General features: G+C 47.3%; 1 protein-coding gene across 1 annotated transcript; it reads right to left on the bottom strand.

Moving 5' to 3' along the window:
* Positions 1–3906: 3906 nt before the first annotated feature.
* LOC122681772 (serum basic protease inhibitor-like) lies at positions 3907–13825 on the bottom strand. Its single transcript, XM_043884198.1, has 3 exons — positions 13681–13825; positions 4747–4938; positions 3907–4253 (listed from the first exon to the last, which is right to left on the bottom strand). Exons 1-3 carry the CDS (start codon positions 13781–13783, stop codon positions 4213–4215), a joined length of 336 nt encoding a protein of 111 aa, XP_043740133.1. The 5' UTR covers positions 13784–13825; the 3' UTR covers positions 3907–4212.
* Between the last annotated feature and the right edge of the window lie 1078 nt (positions 13826–14903).

Here is a 14903-nt window from a genome sequence, read left to right as displayed (position 1 = left end):
TGTTATTCAGCTCGGATGGGTCTGTTTCTTAGAGACGCTAAAGGCGACCGCCTCACTCCCCCAGGAGCAGGGACTAGCAGAAGGAAGCAGGTAACTCAAGCTTTGGGACAAGGACTCTCCCGTAAATGAGGTGTTTGCCTCACATCTCCTAGGTATCTCCTCTTCCTCTGTCTCTACTGAGGGGACTCCCAGATCTGTCTGTATTCAGGGTTGAGTTGACTTTGATGAACCAGTTGGGGTCTCCCTTGTGATGCTCAAAGGCTACATGGAAACTCCAACTTGGGAACTGGATGGAAGTTGAATCTTTGCTCTCATCTCCACGTCTCTGTCTTACCTCTTCTCTCCACCTGATAGAATCCAATCCACCCTTCCACACTCAGCTCAAACCTTGCCTCTTCTGGGAGGCTGGCCTTGACCTCTTCCGGTGACAGTTAGGGTCTCCTCTTGGGCTCCCACAGTATGCACGTTTCTGAAATTATGTCTGCCTTCCAGGCCGGGTGGGGAGTTCTTTGCAGGTAAAGCCTGTCCTGGTCTAGAGGTGTCCAAAGTGGGGTGCCCCGGGGGGACAGGAGAAAACATCTACAAACGTCTGCTTTTTTTCCTCTAGCCTGTGCTGTGCGGTGCTTAGTCACTCAGTTGTGTCTGACTCTTTGCAACCCTGTGGACTGTAGTCCACCAGGCTCCTTTGTTGGTGGGGATTCTCTAGGTAAGAAATCTGGAGTGGGTTGCCACGCCCTCCTCTAGGGGATCTTCCCAACCCAGAGATTAAACCAGGTCTCCGGCATTGCTGGTGGATTCTTTTCCATCTTAGCCATGAGGGAAGCCCATGAATACTGGAGTGGGTAGCCTATCCCTTCTCCAGGGGATCTTTCCGACTCAAGAATCGAACCGGGGTCTCCTGCATTGCTGGTGGATTCTTTACCAGCTGAGCTACCAGGGAAGCCCTTTCTCTAGCCTATTCTTTATTAAATATATATTATTGAACATTTCAAGTGTGCACACTAGTACAACAATGTGCATATGAGTGTATGCACAAATACATATTCAAAATATTTACTAGTGTGAATGAGAGTAATCACATAGGTTTGAAAGCTACTATCTTAGTCATTACTGTTTCCCTGCCTCCTATCACAGAACAAACACTAAATGCAAGATAAGAGTGATGAATGCTTGAAAGAATGAGTGATGTTGCCTGGGTTTAGTCTATTATAATGTCTCATAGTTGTTAGTTGGGTGACACCGGGCAAGATATTCCCCTTTCTTTGGCTCTAAATTCCTCACGTATGAAATAAGGACTCTGAATCAGCTTCAATTCCACATGCCTTCCAGCATGAATATTCTTCAGTTCAGTTCAGTTCAGTCACTCAGTCGTGTCCGACTCTTTGAACAGCATGAACCGCAGCACACCAGGCCTCCCTGTCCATCACCAACTCCTAGAGTCCACCCAAACCCATGTCCATTGAGTTGATGATGCCATCCAACCATCTCATCCTCTGCCATCCCTTTCTCCTCCTGCCCTCAATCTTGGCATCAGGGTCTTTTCCAGTGAGTCAGCTCTTCGCATCAGGTGGCCAAAGTATTGGAGTTTCAGCTTCAACATCAGTCCTTCCAATGAACACCCAGGACTGATCTCCTTTAGGATGGACTGGTTGGATCTCCTTGCAGTCCAAGGGACTCTCAAGAGTCTTCTCCAGCACCACAGTTCAAAAGCATCAATTTTTTGGTGCTCAGCTTTCTTTATAGTCCAACTCTCACATCCACATATGACCACTGGGAAAACCACAGCCTTGACTAGACAGACTTTTGTTGACAAAGTAATGTCTCTGCTTTTTATTATGCTGTCTAGTTTGGTCATAACTTTCCTTCTAAGGAGTAAGCGTCTTAATTTCATGGCTGCAATCACCATCTGCAGTGATTTTGGAGCCCAGAAAAATTAAGTCAGTCACTGTTTCCACTGTTTCCCTATCTATCTGCCATGAAGTGGTGGGACTGGATGCCATGATCTTAGTGTTCTGAATGTTGAGCTTTAAGCCAACTTTTTCACTCTCCTCTTTCACTTTCATCAAGAGGTTTTTTAGTTCTTCACTTTCTGCCATACGGGTGGTGTCATCTGCATATCTGGGGTTATTGATATTTCTCCTGGCAATCTTGATTCCAGCTTGTGCTTCCTCGGTGAGGTCAGAGTCATTTCTTCTCCAGGGAAGGCTCATATGATTTAGTCAGTAATTATCCTAACAGGTGTTTACATTGCACTAATTACATACCAGGCTCTCTGATCTTAGGGCTCAGCATGTCCTAATTCACTTTCCTCACAACAGCCCCAGGTAGGAAGAAGACAAGTGCAGAGATGTTAAGTAAATTATTCAAAGCCACATAGTGTGGTAGATGTGTGCCCGCCGACTACTACCACCTCCGGTGTTGCTGGCTGGCTTCCAGCTGCCAGTATCTGCAGCTCTTTGCCTGCAGGATTTCTTGGGGCCACACAAGAAGCCCGTGCACCGAGGGAGCCAGAAGTCCCCAGTCACTGAGTGACAGGGAGTTGGTGTGTAACTGCCCTTTAACCTCTCAGGGGAGGCAACTACAAGGAAGGTGTTGTACCCCACCTGGCCCCTCCCCCATGGGGTGGAGGGCATCACTAACAGTGCCAGTGGGCTTGCTCCTCCATGTTTGTTGGCCACCTTTCCTGCCCTTTCTCATACCCAATAAACCATATTCCCTTTGCTTCTTGGGAACCCCAAATTAAAACAAACCCAGGCTCTGGATCTTTACAGACTGGCTGGGGAGTTGGGCTCTTAACTCTCTTTCTCCTTGCAAAGGACAAAAGCTTTGGGACAGTCAGCTAGGCTGTCATGGTTAGGGTTCTGCCACTGTGTTCCCACCAATAAAGAGATGTTGGAGTCCTAACCCCCAGGAACTCAGAATGTGAGCTTGTTTGGCAATAGGGTCTCTAGTGTGGGGATTAAGTTAAGCGTTCATTAGGATGGGCCCAAATTCAGTATGACTGGTGTCCTGGCAAAGAGGGCAGATTAGGTGACAGACTGGGAGAATGCCATGCGAAGACTGGACTCATGCTGCAGCAAGGCAGGCCTTCCAGGAGCTGAGATGCTTGGAATGGATCAGGGCCTTCCGAGGGAGCATGGCCCTGCTGACCCCTTGATCTCAGACTTCTAGCTTCCAGAAGTGAGAGAGAATAAATATTTGGTTTTCAGGGAATTTCTTGGCTGTCCAGTGGTTAGGACTCCAGGCTTCCACTGCAGGGGACACAGCTTTGACCCCCTGGTCAGGGAACTAAGATCCTGAAAGCTGCATGGCGTGGCTAAATAAATATTAGTAAATAAACCACTCAGTTCATAGTGCTTTGTTATAGGAACTCCAGGAAACAAACCCACTGGCCAGCTGACATCTGCATACCCCTGTTTTATCCTCAAAGGATTCTCAGATGATTAAATGAAATAATGCCAGAAAAATGCTAAGCACAGAGCCTGGCACACGACAGGTGCTAAGTGGGTAGATGCTTTTCTTTAGAAGAAATAAAAGTCTCAACCCTGCCACAGTATTTCGGGGGAGGGGTTTCCTTGAGCAAGTGGACAAGTGAGCCTCACCCTCCTTCCTTTCTCCTCCCAAGAGTCCAGGAGGATGACCAGTCCCCAGATTGATCTGGTCCAAAAAGTAAACAAATGCTTTCACAGCATGGTATCTGTCACCCAGTTTTTTGTGTTGCTTGGGGTTGCCATTAAGAGGTAGATGGAGCTGGAATGGTTTCTACACCTGGTAGGGCCCAGTCTGAGGACAGAAAAAGGGGAGGTGCCTTCCACACCGCTGAACAGTGAGAAGGACCACCATTTTCATGGACCCAATGGGTTACTGTTCTTGGTTGCAGACAACAGAATTCACTCCTGTTAGTTTAATTAGAAAATGAATGTATTAGATATAAGGCCAGAAGTTGAAGCCACAAACAAATATGCAACATCACTGTGGGGCAAGGGGGTTTCTTTACTGAAAAGACTTCTGCCACCACTGATGCTCAGGGCTGGACCAGAAAATTCCCCCCTGCCCCCTCCAAGGAGAGCAGTGACGTTGGGGAGTGGGGTGAGGGTGAGGTTGCAGTGAAGAGAGAGGCAGGGTTCTGCTGAGGAGGGTAGGCTTGAGAAGGAAGCAGAAGAGACTCAAATCGCTCAGAAGCAGCCACAGCCAAGCCCTGTGTGGGGCCTCCTAGGACTTCAGCATCTCAGGGAGCACAGTTGCCGGACTCTCTGTAAGAAGAAAGAAGAAAGGAACTTGTTGACTGTCATCACCGAAGTCCCTGACCTTGACAGCGTACACCCTGACAGAGTCTTGACAACCCCAGAAACGAGCGACCGTGGTACTCCTGACACCAGGATGACCAGGAAGAGAAAAGCCCTTTTGCTCAGGAGCACGGTGGACCCGCTGGGCAGGGTGGCTGACTCGGTGTTCCCATCTGAGAAAGAGAAGCCTGTGAGTGGCTTAGATTAGCTAGAGGGTGATTCTAGGGGTGAGCTTCTGGAAAGCTGGCCCTTGGAGAACTCACTCAGTGTGTGGTTTCACAGGACACTGCAGCCTCTTCTGGCAGCAGCGGGGAGGAAAGACCCGGCAGGTGGGAATGGTGTGTGGCCCCCTGAGCCCCGCCCCTTTCCCCAGCCCCTGAGCCCCGCCCCTTTCCCCAGCCCTGAGCTCCGCCCCTTTCCCCAGCCGCTCCCCCTCCCACCCTGCCCTGCCGGGTCTTACCCTGGGCCCTGTTGCCGCCTCCACAGGTGCTGATGCACTCCTTCTCATTCAGGAAGTTGTTCTGCTTCCTTCTGCATCCGCCGTAAGTGAAGGTCTGGCAGAGCCCGGACACGGCGTTGTAGAAGTACCTGGTGAACATGGCCCTGCAGGGACCAGTGTATGGAGGCTGCAGACAGAAGGCAGGGCGCAGGCCTGAGGGGTTGGGAGGGACAGTGGGTCAGTTACGAGGATGGTCATCACAGTTCGGGCTACAAGGTCAGCAAATGGAACCTCCGAGTCTTGAAACAAAGAATGGTGGGGTGGCGGTAGGGGTGGTGAGGAAAGCCTGAACTGCGAAGCCTCCGCTTGAGGACCTACATTATGAGGCATTATTAATTCTTTTAGGTGTGTAGATGATTCGCTGATGGTGTAAAAAAACCCATATACCCTTCATGAAGTATTTATGGATTTATTGGCATGATGCCTTAGATATAAACAATATTATCTCTGTGTTGATAATTGCTGAAAGTGAACAATAGGTACGTAGGGTTTAATTACTATTTTCTGTGCTTCTGAGTAAGGTTGAAAGTTTCCAGTATTTAAAAAAGTGAGAAAGAATCATGCTGTAATGGAGAAAGTCATGGAAAAACATACGGCATATTATTTTAATTTTTTTAAATTTTAATTAATTAATTGGCTGCTCTGAGTCTTTTTCACTGCAAATGGGTTTTCTCTAGCTGCGGCGAGAGGGGGTTACTCTCTAGTTGCGTGGGCTCAGTAGTTGTGGCCCATGGGACTAGTTGCTCCACAGCATGTGAAATCTCTCGCACCAGGGATCAAACCCATGTCCCCTCATTGGACAGGCAGATTCTTAACCACTGGACCACCAAGGAAGTCCTACAGTGTATTAACTTTGGCTATCTCATGGAGATGGGAATACTAGAATTTTGAGGGGGTGTTATGTTGTGATGTATAATATAATTAGAAACATATATTTGGTGCTAGTTCCATCCTAGCACAAAGCTCCTAAAACCCTGGGAATTTTCTAAATGAGGAGAGTGATAAAGGTGTCTTCAGTAATGTGAAGAGGGTGACTTTGGAAAGCTCCCAGGTGACCCAAGGATGGGAGCTGGCTGCCAGGGGGACCAAGTGCCTGATCGGATGGTTGAACTGTCTCCTTGGCTCTCTGAAGCCCCCACCTCCAGGGAGAAGAGAATGGGTGGAAGTTTATCAGTCACCAATAGTACATGATTTAATCAATTGTGACTGTCTGAAGAAAGTGAAAGTGAAGTTGCTCAGTCGTGTCTGACTCTTTGCGACCCCATGGACTGTAGCCTGCCAGCCTCCTCCATCCATGGGATTTTCCAGGCAAGAGTACTGGAGTGGGTTGCCATTTCCTTCTCCAGGGGATCTTCCCGACCCAGGGATCGAACCTGGGTCTACCTGCATTATAGGCAGGCGCTTTACCATCTGAGCCACCAGGATAAAGCCACGCTTTACCGTCTGAGCCACGGATTGTATGAGTCATCGTGACTGCGTGAGGAAGCCTCCAGCAAAAACACAAAAGGACTGCATCTGAAGAGTTTCCAGGTCGGTAAACAGGAGCAGGGCTTCCCTGGTGGCTTAGATGGTAAAGCATCTGCCCGCAATGCAGAAGACCAGGGTTCGACCCCTGGGTCGGGAAGATTCCCTGGAGAAGGAAATGGCAACCCACTCCAGTACTCTTGCCTGGAAAATTCCATGGACGAAGGAACCTGGTAGGCTACAGTCCATGGGGTCGCAAAGAGTCGGACACGACTGAGCGACTTCACTAAATCACTACTAAACAGGAGCAGGTTCAGGGAGTATGAGCAAGAGACAGCACGGAAGCTCTGTGCCCTTTCTCCATATCCTGCCTTGTGCAGGATCCGTATTCCAGGTTGTCCTGAATCATATCCTTTTATGATAAGCTGGTATGCCTGCGTGCTACGTCGCTTCAGTTGTGTCCGACTCTTTGCGACCCTATGGAGTGTAGCCTGCCAAGTTCCTCTGTCCATGGGGTTCTCCAGGCAAGAATACTGGAGTGGGTTGCCAAACTCTCCTCCAGGGGATCTTCCAGATTCAGGGATGGAACCTGCATCTCCTGGGGCTTCTGCATTGCAGGCAGATTCTTGACCACTGAGCTACTGGGGAAGCTTTGATAAACTGTTAATCTTGTAAGTAAAATGTTTCCCCAAGTCTGTGCTGCTCTAGCAAATTCACAACTCCAGGGGGGTCGTGGGAAGCTCTGATATACAGCTGTTGGTAGAAGCATGAGTGACAGGCTCACGGACTGTAATTAGAGTCTGAACCTGTAATTAGAGTCTGAAGATGGGAGGAGACCTGTGGGCCACAGTCATTAACTGGTGGAAATCTGACACTATTTCCAGGTTGCTAGCGTCAGAACTGGTATGATGCAAAGACAGCCAGTGTTCCCTGAGAACTGGACAATTAGTTGGTGGCTTGGGAAAACAAACACACAGCAAGAGGAGGAGTCTTAAAAACTTTCCTTACACATCTTTATATCCTCTCAAGTTCCTGTGAGCATGTATTCCTTTTGCAATTATGAAAGAAGACATATTTAAAATAAAATATACCACAATTTTTATAAGCAAGTAATGCTGTACAAGAATATTTATCGACATCAGAAAATGGTTGAAGTGTATTGTGGAGTAAAAGCGCTCCATCAAGTGCTGTGTTTTGTTAAGGATAAAACTCCTGCCCTGAGGATATGGGTGTTAATCCCTTTTTAGCAACAGATCCCTTCTTTCAAAAGGAAACTTAGAAGAAATCTGGGTTTTGGGTAGAGCCCCATCCTTAGCCCTCTCACTGCCCAGCCCCCAGAATCATTTTCCCACCCCTTCTTACCCCAGTACACCCAAATCTCAAGGAACATCTAGTGCAAACCCCTAGACTATATTCTTTAAAGTCTTAAAGGAGCCACTCTTTGGCTGTGTGATGTGAGACAAGTAACCACTCTGAGCCACAGCATCATCATCATCGAAATAAGCATAATAACACCAACCTCAGGAACTTGTTGACAGAATTAGAGATGATGTCTGTCAAGTAACTGGTAATCAATCAATACTCAATAAACACTAGTTATTACAGTAATTGTTAGATGTGCTCATTAAATTAATGTAATGGGAGGGCAGAATCCAAACTAAAAAATCACTCGTGGACACAATTACCCATTAAAGCCCTTTAAGCTTCCCCCGTCTATGCACAATAGAGAAGTACCCAGGGACCACGCTGGACACCAACACAGCCAGTTTTCCCAACACTGGGAAACGTGATGCTTCTTTTCTGGAGCTTCAGATTAAGTAAATACCTTCATTATAACACTCAAGCACATCAAGAACACATATTTATTCTATGCAACGTTTTAAAATATGTATTGGTTCAGAAATTGGAAAAATAATTAATATATAGTTTAGAAGTAAGTTGTCAAAATATAAACTATCTTGAACATTTAGGATGGGAACTCAAAAGTCTCTGAGTTATTCAATGTTTATACATCCACAGACTTCTTGATCCCTTAAATAAACCATCCAATAAATAAGAAAAAGAAAATCCTGTGAAACTCAGGCTAAAAAAGATCACATAAATGCCCAAGAGAAGAGGGAAAGTTCTCATTTTCGAGAAAACCTTTGCATCAATTAGAAAGTTGCTTTCCTTAAAGCCTAAAGAATGGCAATTCTCTATTTAAAAGAAGAGTTTCCTCTGAAGTAGCAAGTTACATCTGACAGAAGATAACATTTTCACTTGAAATCGGGAATGAGGTGTATTCAAGTCTCAGTGTAAAACTCTTGGTCCCAGCTGAGCAGGGCCAGGGTTGGGGTGAAGCAAAGAGGCAGGTCAGGCAAGTGAAGGGTCACATCCTTTTCATTTAAAACTTTCATATTGGGTCAGTGGTAAAGAATCTGCCTGCAATGCAGGAGACTCGGGTTCGATTCCTGGGTTGGGAAGATCCCTTGGTGAAGGAAATGGCAAACCACTCCAGTATTCTTGCCTGGAAAAAAACCCCATGGACAGAGAAACATGATGGGCTACAGTCCATGGGGTTGCAAAGAGTCGGACAAGACTAATCGACTCAACAGCAACATTGCAAATCAATTATGATCTATCTGTGTTATTAAGTTTTTTAGCTTCCCTTTAAATCCTGGGCTGAGTGAGGGCCTCACTCACCTCACCCAAATTGCAGCCCCATGGCGAAGGTGGAGCCTGTCCTCTCTGGAGGCTGAGGAGCTGAGGAAAGGGAAGGCTGTGCTTCCGGAGGGCAGCCCTACCTGCGGGGTAGCTCTGCCTAGGTGCTGCTAGATGCTAAGTCACTTCAGTTGTGTTTGACTGTTTGATCCTATGGACCATAGCCCTCCAGTCTCCTCTCTGTCCATGGGATTCTCCAGGCAAGAGTACTGGAGTGGGTAGCCATTTCCTTCTCCAGGGGATCTTCCCAACCCAGGGATTGAATCTGAGTCTCTTACGTCTCCTGCATTGGCAGGTGGGTTCTTTACCCCTGAGCCACTGGGGAAGCCCCAAATTCTGCCTGAGGCTGCACTGTTCCCCCCTCATCTCTGGATGAACAAGGTTGTGAGTTCATGTACATTAAGACCTCAGAGTAGAAGGATTTATCCCTAATCTTCAGGTTTCTAGATTTGAAATCTTGATTTACCCTTAACGTTTTTTTTTAAATTAGAGGATAATTACTTAACACTATTGTGGTGATTTTTGCCATACATCAACATGACTTGGCCATAGGTATATATACATTTCCTCCCTCTTGAACTCCCTTCCCACCTCCCTCCCCATTCCACCCCTCTAGATTGTTACTGGCTTGGGTTCCCTTGTCTTATGTCATACTCCCACTGGCTATCTAGTTTACATACAGTAATGTGTATGTTTCAATGCTATTCTCTCAAATCCCACCCTCTCCTTCTCCCACTGTGTCCAAAAGTCTGTTCTCTGTGTCACTCTTGTTGCCCCACAAATAGGATCGTCAGTACTATCTTTCTAGATTCCATATATATGTGTTAATATATGATATTTGTCTTTTTCTGACTTCACTCTGTATAATAGGCTCTAGGTTTATCTACTTCATTAGAACTGACTTGTACATGTTCCTTTTTACAGCTGAGTAATATTCCATTGTGTATATGTACCACAAGTTCCTTATCCATTCATCTGCTAATGGACATCTAAGATGCTCCCATATCCTTGCTACTGTATTTATTTGGTTGTGCCAGGCCTTTGTTGAGGCACTCAGGATCTTCTCTTCTTGTGGCATATGGGATCTAGTTCCTTGACCAAGGGTTGAACTCATGTCCCCTGTTGAAGCCTTAGCCACTGGACCACCAGGGAAGTCACTTGATTTACCTTTTGATATTTTTATTTCCTAAGGTTTATGTATGAAACTAGTATAATGAACATTTTTCTAGTATAATGAACACATACTAATGCATTTGTGTATCAGAAAACAGCAAAGATGCTTAATTGTTTAATTAAGCAACAGAATTATCCTGAACAGGGCAAGCCATTCATTCATGTTATTCAAGGGAACTGGAGTCAACCCAAAGAAATAATTCAGCTACACTCTCCATCATGGCTCATTGGACCGACCACTGCAGCAGCTGCTCACCCGGCCTCTCTGTCCTTCGCCCCCTAGAGGCCACTCTCTGCACTGCAGCCGCAGGGATCCAGTCGTAACTTGAGTCCTACCAGTGGCTCCTGTGACCACTCCCAATCTCAGTGATTCCCCAGTTCTCTCTGAGTCAAATTCTGATTCTTGTAAAACCCTAGGAAGCGCCTCACGACCTTCCCCCATGGCGTCTCTGCCTTATCCCCCTCCTCTCCCCTCTGCTCCACCAACTCGGTTCCAGCCATCCTGGTCCTGGCTGCCGCTCAAACACCTCCTTATTTTGCTAAGGGGTCTGCAGAAAGAGTATGGATTCCTTTCCCCCATCAATCTCTACATTCAAAACACTTGTCATGAACTGCCATAGTATTTCACCTACTCAATTGTCTGTCTCCCTTCTAGGGTGCACTGGTTCTTGTGCTACATTTTGTTCCTAGCTGTGTCCTCACACAAAGAACAATGGTTTGCCGGGCCTTGATAAATATGTGTCAAGTGAATGAATCTCCCACTTCAGGCGCTTGCTGGGTGCAGTCACTGAGTAAATGAATATAATTAAATTCCTGAAATGTCTGAAGCTGGGCAGGAGCTTATGGAGTTCTGGGCACAAAAGCCTTTCTCTGTCCCCAGTTTGTTTCTTATTTGCAGGAAAAAGACTTCAGCCACCTCGACTTTCCGGAATACCAAAGGGCAGATTCAATCAGTAGCTAATCAAGAAAGGGAGGGGAAGCAGAAACAAAGGAGAAGCAGTCAAGAAACAATAGTGAGCAATGGGGCAGGGCAGGGTCGGGTCCAGGCTCCTCCAGAATGAATACTTATCAGTATCTTTGAGTTCTTTTGCAGCAACTAAATTCCCCACCCCTGTGGAGGAAGGTAACTTCTGGCTGAGCACAAGGTTCTTGGAACACCAACCATTCAGAAGAAAGTCACACAATCACACGTCTGCAGCTTTCACCCCAAATCTTGCATGTAAAAGCTTCTCTCTGGGGGAGTTAGGGGTTTTTAAGACCTGAGCCACTCTAGTCTCCTTGCATGGCCCTGCAATAAACCTTTCTCAGCTCCAAACTCAGACTTCTCGGTTTGCTTAGCCTCACTGTGAGTCAGGCACATGGACTTATCTTTAGTAGCAGCACATCTAGAAAACTATGAATCTACTCCAACATTCCATATCCTGAGATGATAATAAAATAATAGACAAGGGAATAAAGGAAAGGGCCTTGAGTCATCACAAATATTCTAACAGCCTGGGAGAAGTATAACCTTGTCCCCATGAGCCAAGTCATGGAAGTGTTGCATTTTTGCAATAATAATGGAGAAATAATATCATTGTTGTTGAAGCACTCAGTGGTGTCCGACCGAGTCTTTGCCATCCCATGGACTATAGCTTGCCAGGCTCTTCTATTCGTGGAATTTTCTGGGCAAGTATACTGGAGTGGGTTACCATTTCCTCCTCCAGGGGATCTTCCTGACCCAGAGATCGAACCCACATCTCCATGTCTCCTACATTGCAAGTGGATTATTTACAGCTGAGCCACTGGGAAGCCCAATAATATCATTATTTGGCCCCTACATATTTTTTTCTTGGGGTTAAGTAGACAAAAATTCTTCAGACTAAGACATCTTGGTGGAAAATGTATGTTATCAGGCGTGAAATGTGAAAAAAAATCTATATTCATGATTGATAATTCCTTGCAAGAACTTGTTTGGTAGTTTTCCCTTATATAGGTGAGGAAACTGCAGCAAAGTGACTGACCTCAGGTCACAGAGGAGGCGAGTGGTAAGGTTGGGTCAATGTATAATCCTGTTACAACCCATGTGACGAAGCACCTGCCGTCTGCAGGGAATTGGTACAACCTAGGTAACTGGTAAGAGTTTCTGGGAACACTGCCCTCCACTTTTACTCACCTGTATTTGAGCCTTCTTCCAGCCATCAAAGCCCAGGGATATACGAGTCTGAGTTTCTTCTGTACACCAAACATGTGGCATCTCTTCCAACACCAACCAATTCTCCAGTCCAGTGCGGTGTCCCTTAAGTCAACTCACTTCAGACTCTAAATCTGCAGTTAGCCTCGACTCCCCAGGGTGCGGGCTCAACCCCACAAGACAGCCCCACTTCAAATGCCAGCTATATGTCCCTGGGGTCCCACAGACCTCTCAGCAACTGGCTAGAAATTCAGGGGCTGTGTGACTCCCACTCTCAAGTTCCAATAATTGACTATAATGACTCACACAACTCTTTTATTTAGTGGATAAAGGATAAAACTCAGGGGCTTCCCTGGTGGCTGAGTGGTAAAAGAACCTGCCTGCCAATGCAGGAGACATGGGTTTGATCCCTGACCCAGGAAGATTCCACGCGCCACGGGGCAACTAAGCCCATGCGGCACAGCTACTGAGCCTGTGTTCTAGAGCCCAGGAGCCGCAACTGCTGAGCCCAAGTGCCCTAACTGCTGAAGCCCAGGTGCCCTAGAGCCTGTGCTCTGCTCACCGCAGGGAGAAGCCTGCTCTCTGCTATTAAAGAAAAGCCCTCTTGAATGTTCCCCACCCAGGAAGCTCTGCGATTCCTCATGTTTAGGGGTTTTTATTCACTGGGTTGGCAAATGGATTGACTCATTAGCTGTTGGTGACTTGACTTCTATCCCAATACCCTCCCTTCCCCACGGGGAGCTGGGGGCTGAAAATTCTAATCCTCTGATCACCTGATGAATGTCCTGGAGACCAGTCCCACCCAGAAGCTATTGAGGGCTCAGATGGTAAAGCGTCTGTCTACAATGCAGGAGACCTGGGTTTGATCCCTGGGTTGGGAAGATCTCCTGGAGAAGGAAATGGCAACCCACTCCAGTATTCTTGCCTGGAAAATCCCATGGATGGAGGAGCCTGGTAGGCTATACAGTCCATGGGGTCGCAGAGTTGAACACAACTGAGCAACTTCACTTTCCTTAACATACAAAAGGCAGCAAATTCCAAGAGTTTCAGGAGACCTGGACCATAAACTTGGACAAGGGTCAAATAGCGATCTTTTTGTTATGCGACAGTCAGGTTCGAGGACCAGGCAATGACCAGGAATAGAGAGTCTCAGAGATGCAGCCCCTGATCTGGTAGAGTTATGCAAGATAATTTTTTAAGCTGAAAGCATAATGATTTTCTTTTTGAGAGTCATGAAATGTCCCTGGAGTGAAAATTGCTCAGTTTCCCAGGAGAAATCCAGAGAGGGTTGGTAAAGCTCGCCCCACCCCTGCTCCCCAGCCCCTTCCAGGGACTCCTGTTTTCCCTCCACCCGGTCTGTAGAGGAGACAGGAGCTGGGACTTACTGTCCTTGTTGCTGTCATCACCCTCTGGGGTGCCGGCCACCAGGGTGCCCAGGAGGACCAGAAAGGCTGCAGAGAGGCAGAGCCGGCTCATCTTCGTGGCCATGCAGGAGGGCTCCTGAGGATGCTGGGGGCTGGCTGGGCTTTTCACACCCCTGGTGAGGGGTGGGATCAGGCGATGAGCAGGGAAGGGTAGGGGGAAAGGGGAGGGGCTAGGGTCAATCCTCTCCACGCTCGACCTCCCCACCTAACCAGACTTCTTCCTGCATCTGCCTGCTGGGGCCCAACGCCCAGTAACAGCGCTTCACAGACTTCGTTCTGCCAGCGGGTCTTGTGGAAATAAATGCACATTCTGATTCCCCAGGTTTGGGTGAGGCTTGAGAAGCAGCATTCCTAACAGGCTCCCTGTTACAGGTGGGTCCCCAGGCCATTTCCTCTCCTATTAAACGATCCTCAGAACCGTGCTTTGAAAGCAAGCCTGTAGGAGCCCTCACCGGGGCAGGCGGGGAAGGGCAGCAGGCGGAGAAAAGCTGCCTTCGCCACGCACCCTGGGAACGTGGAAGAGGAGCCAAGGTCAGGAAGGGGTGACTCTCAGAAAACCCCACATTCTCTCCCCTAACCTGCACACTGGAAGCATTTGTCTTCTGTTGCAAAAAAGAAACACGAGTGCCTCCCCGCTCCCTGAAGATGAAGTGATCCATCAGATTTCCATGTACGGCTGATTAGCAAACAATGTTGTGAGAGTTTCAGGTGAACCGTGAAGAGTTTCAGCTGGATAGACACATGTATCCGTTCTCCCCCCAAACTCCCCTCCCACCCAGGCTGCTGCATAATATTGAGCAGAGTTCCATGTGCTATACAGTAGGTCCTTGTTGGTTATCCACCTTAAATATAGCGGTGTGAACAGGTCCATTGCAAACTCCCTAACTGTCCTCCTCCCATCCTTCCCACACAACCATGAGCTTGTGCTGGAAGTCTGTGAGTCTGTTTCTATTTTGTAAGTAAGTTCATTTGTATCCTTTCATTTTAGAGTCCACATACAGGGGATGTCATACAGTATTTTTCCATCTTTGTCTGACTTGCTTTACTCATTATGACACTCTTTAGGCCCATTCATGTTGCTGCACATGGCATTATTTCATTCTTTTTTAATGGCTGAGTAATATTCCATTGGCGCTTCCCTGGTGGCTCAGTCAGTAAAGAATCTGCCTGCAATGCAGGAGACA

This window comes from Cervus elaphus, chromosome 23 (genome assembly GCF_910594005.1).
Source record: "Cervus elaphus chromosome 23, mCerEla1.1, whole genome shotgun sequence".
NCBI lineage: Eukaryota > Metazoa > Chordata > Mammalia > Artiodactyla > Cervidae > Cervus > Cervus elaphus.
The sequence above is the reverse complement of the archived record's forward strand: the minus strand, read 5'-3'. Positions and strand labels throughout refer to the sequence as shown.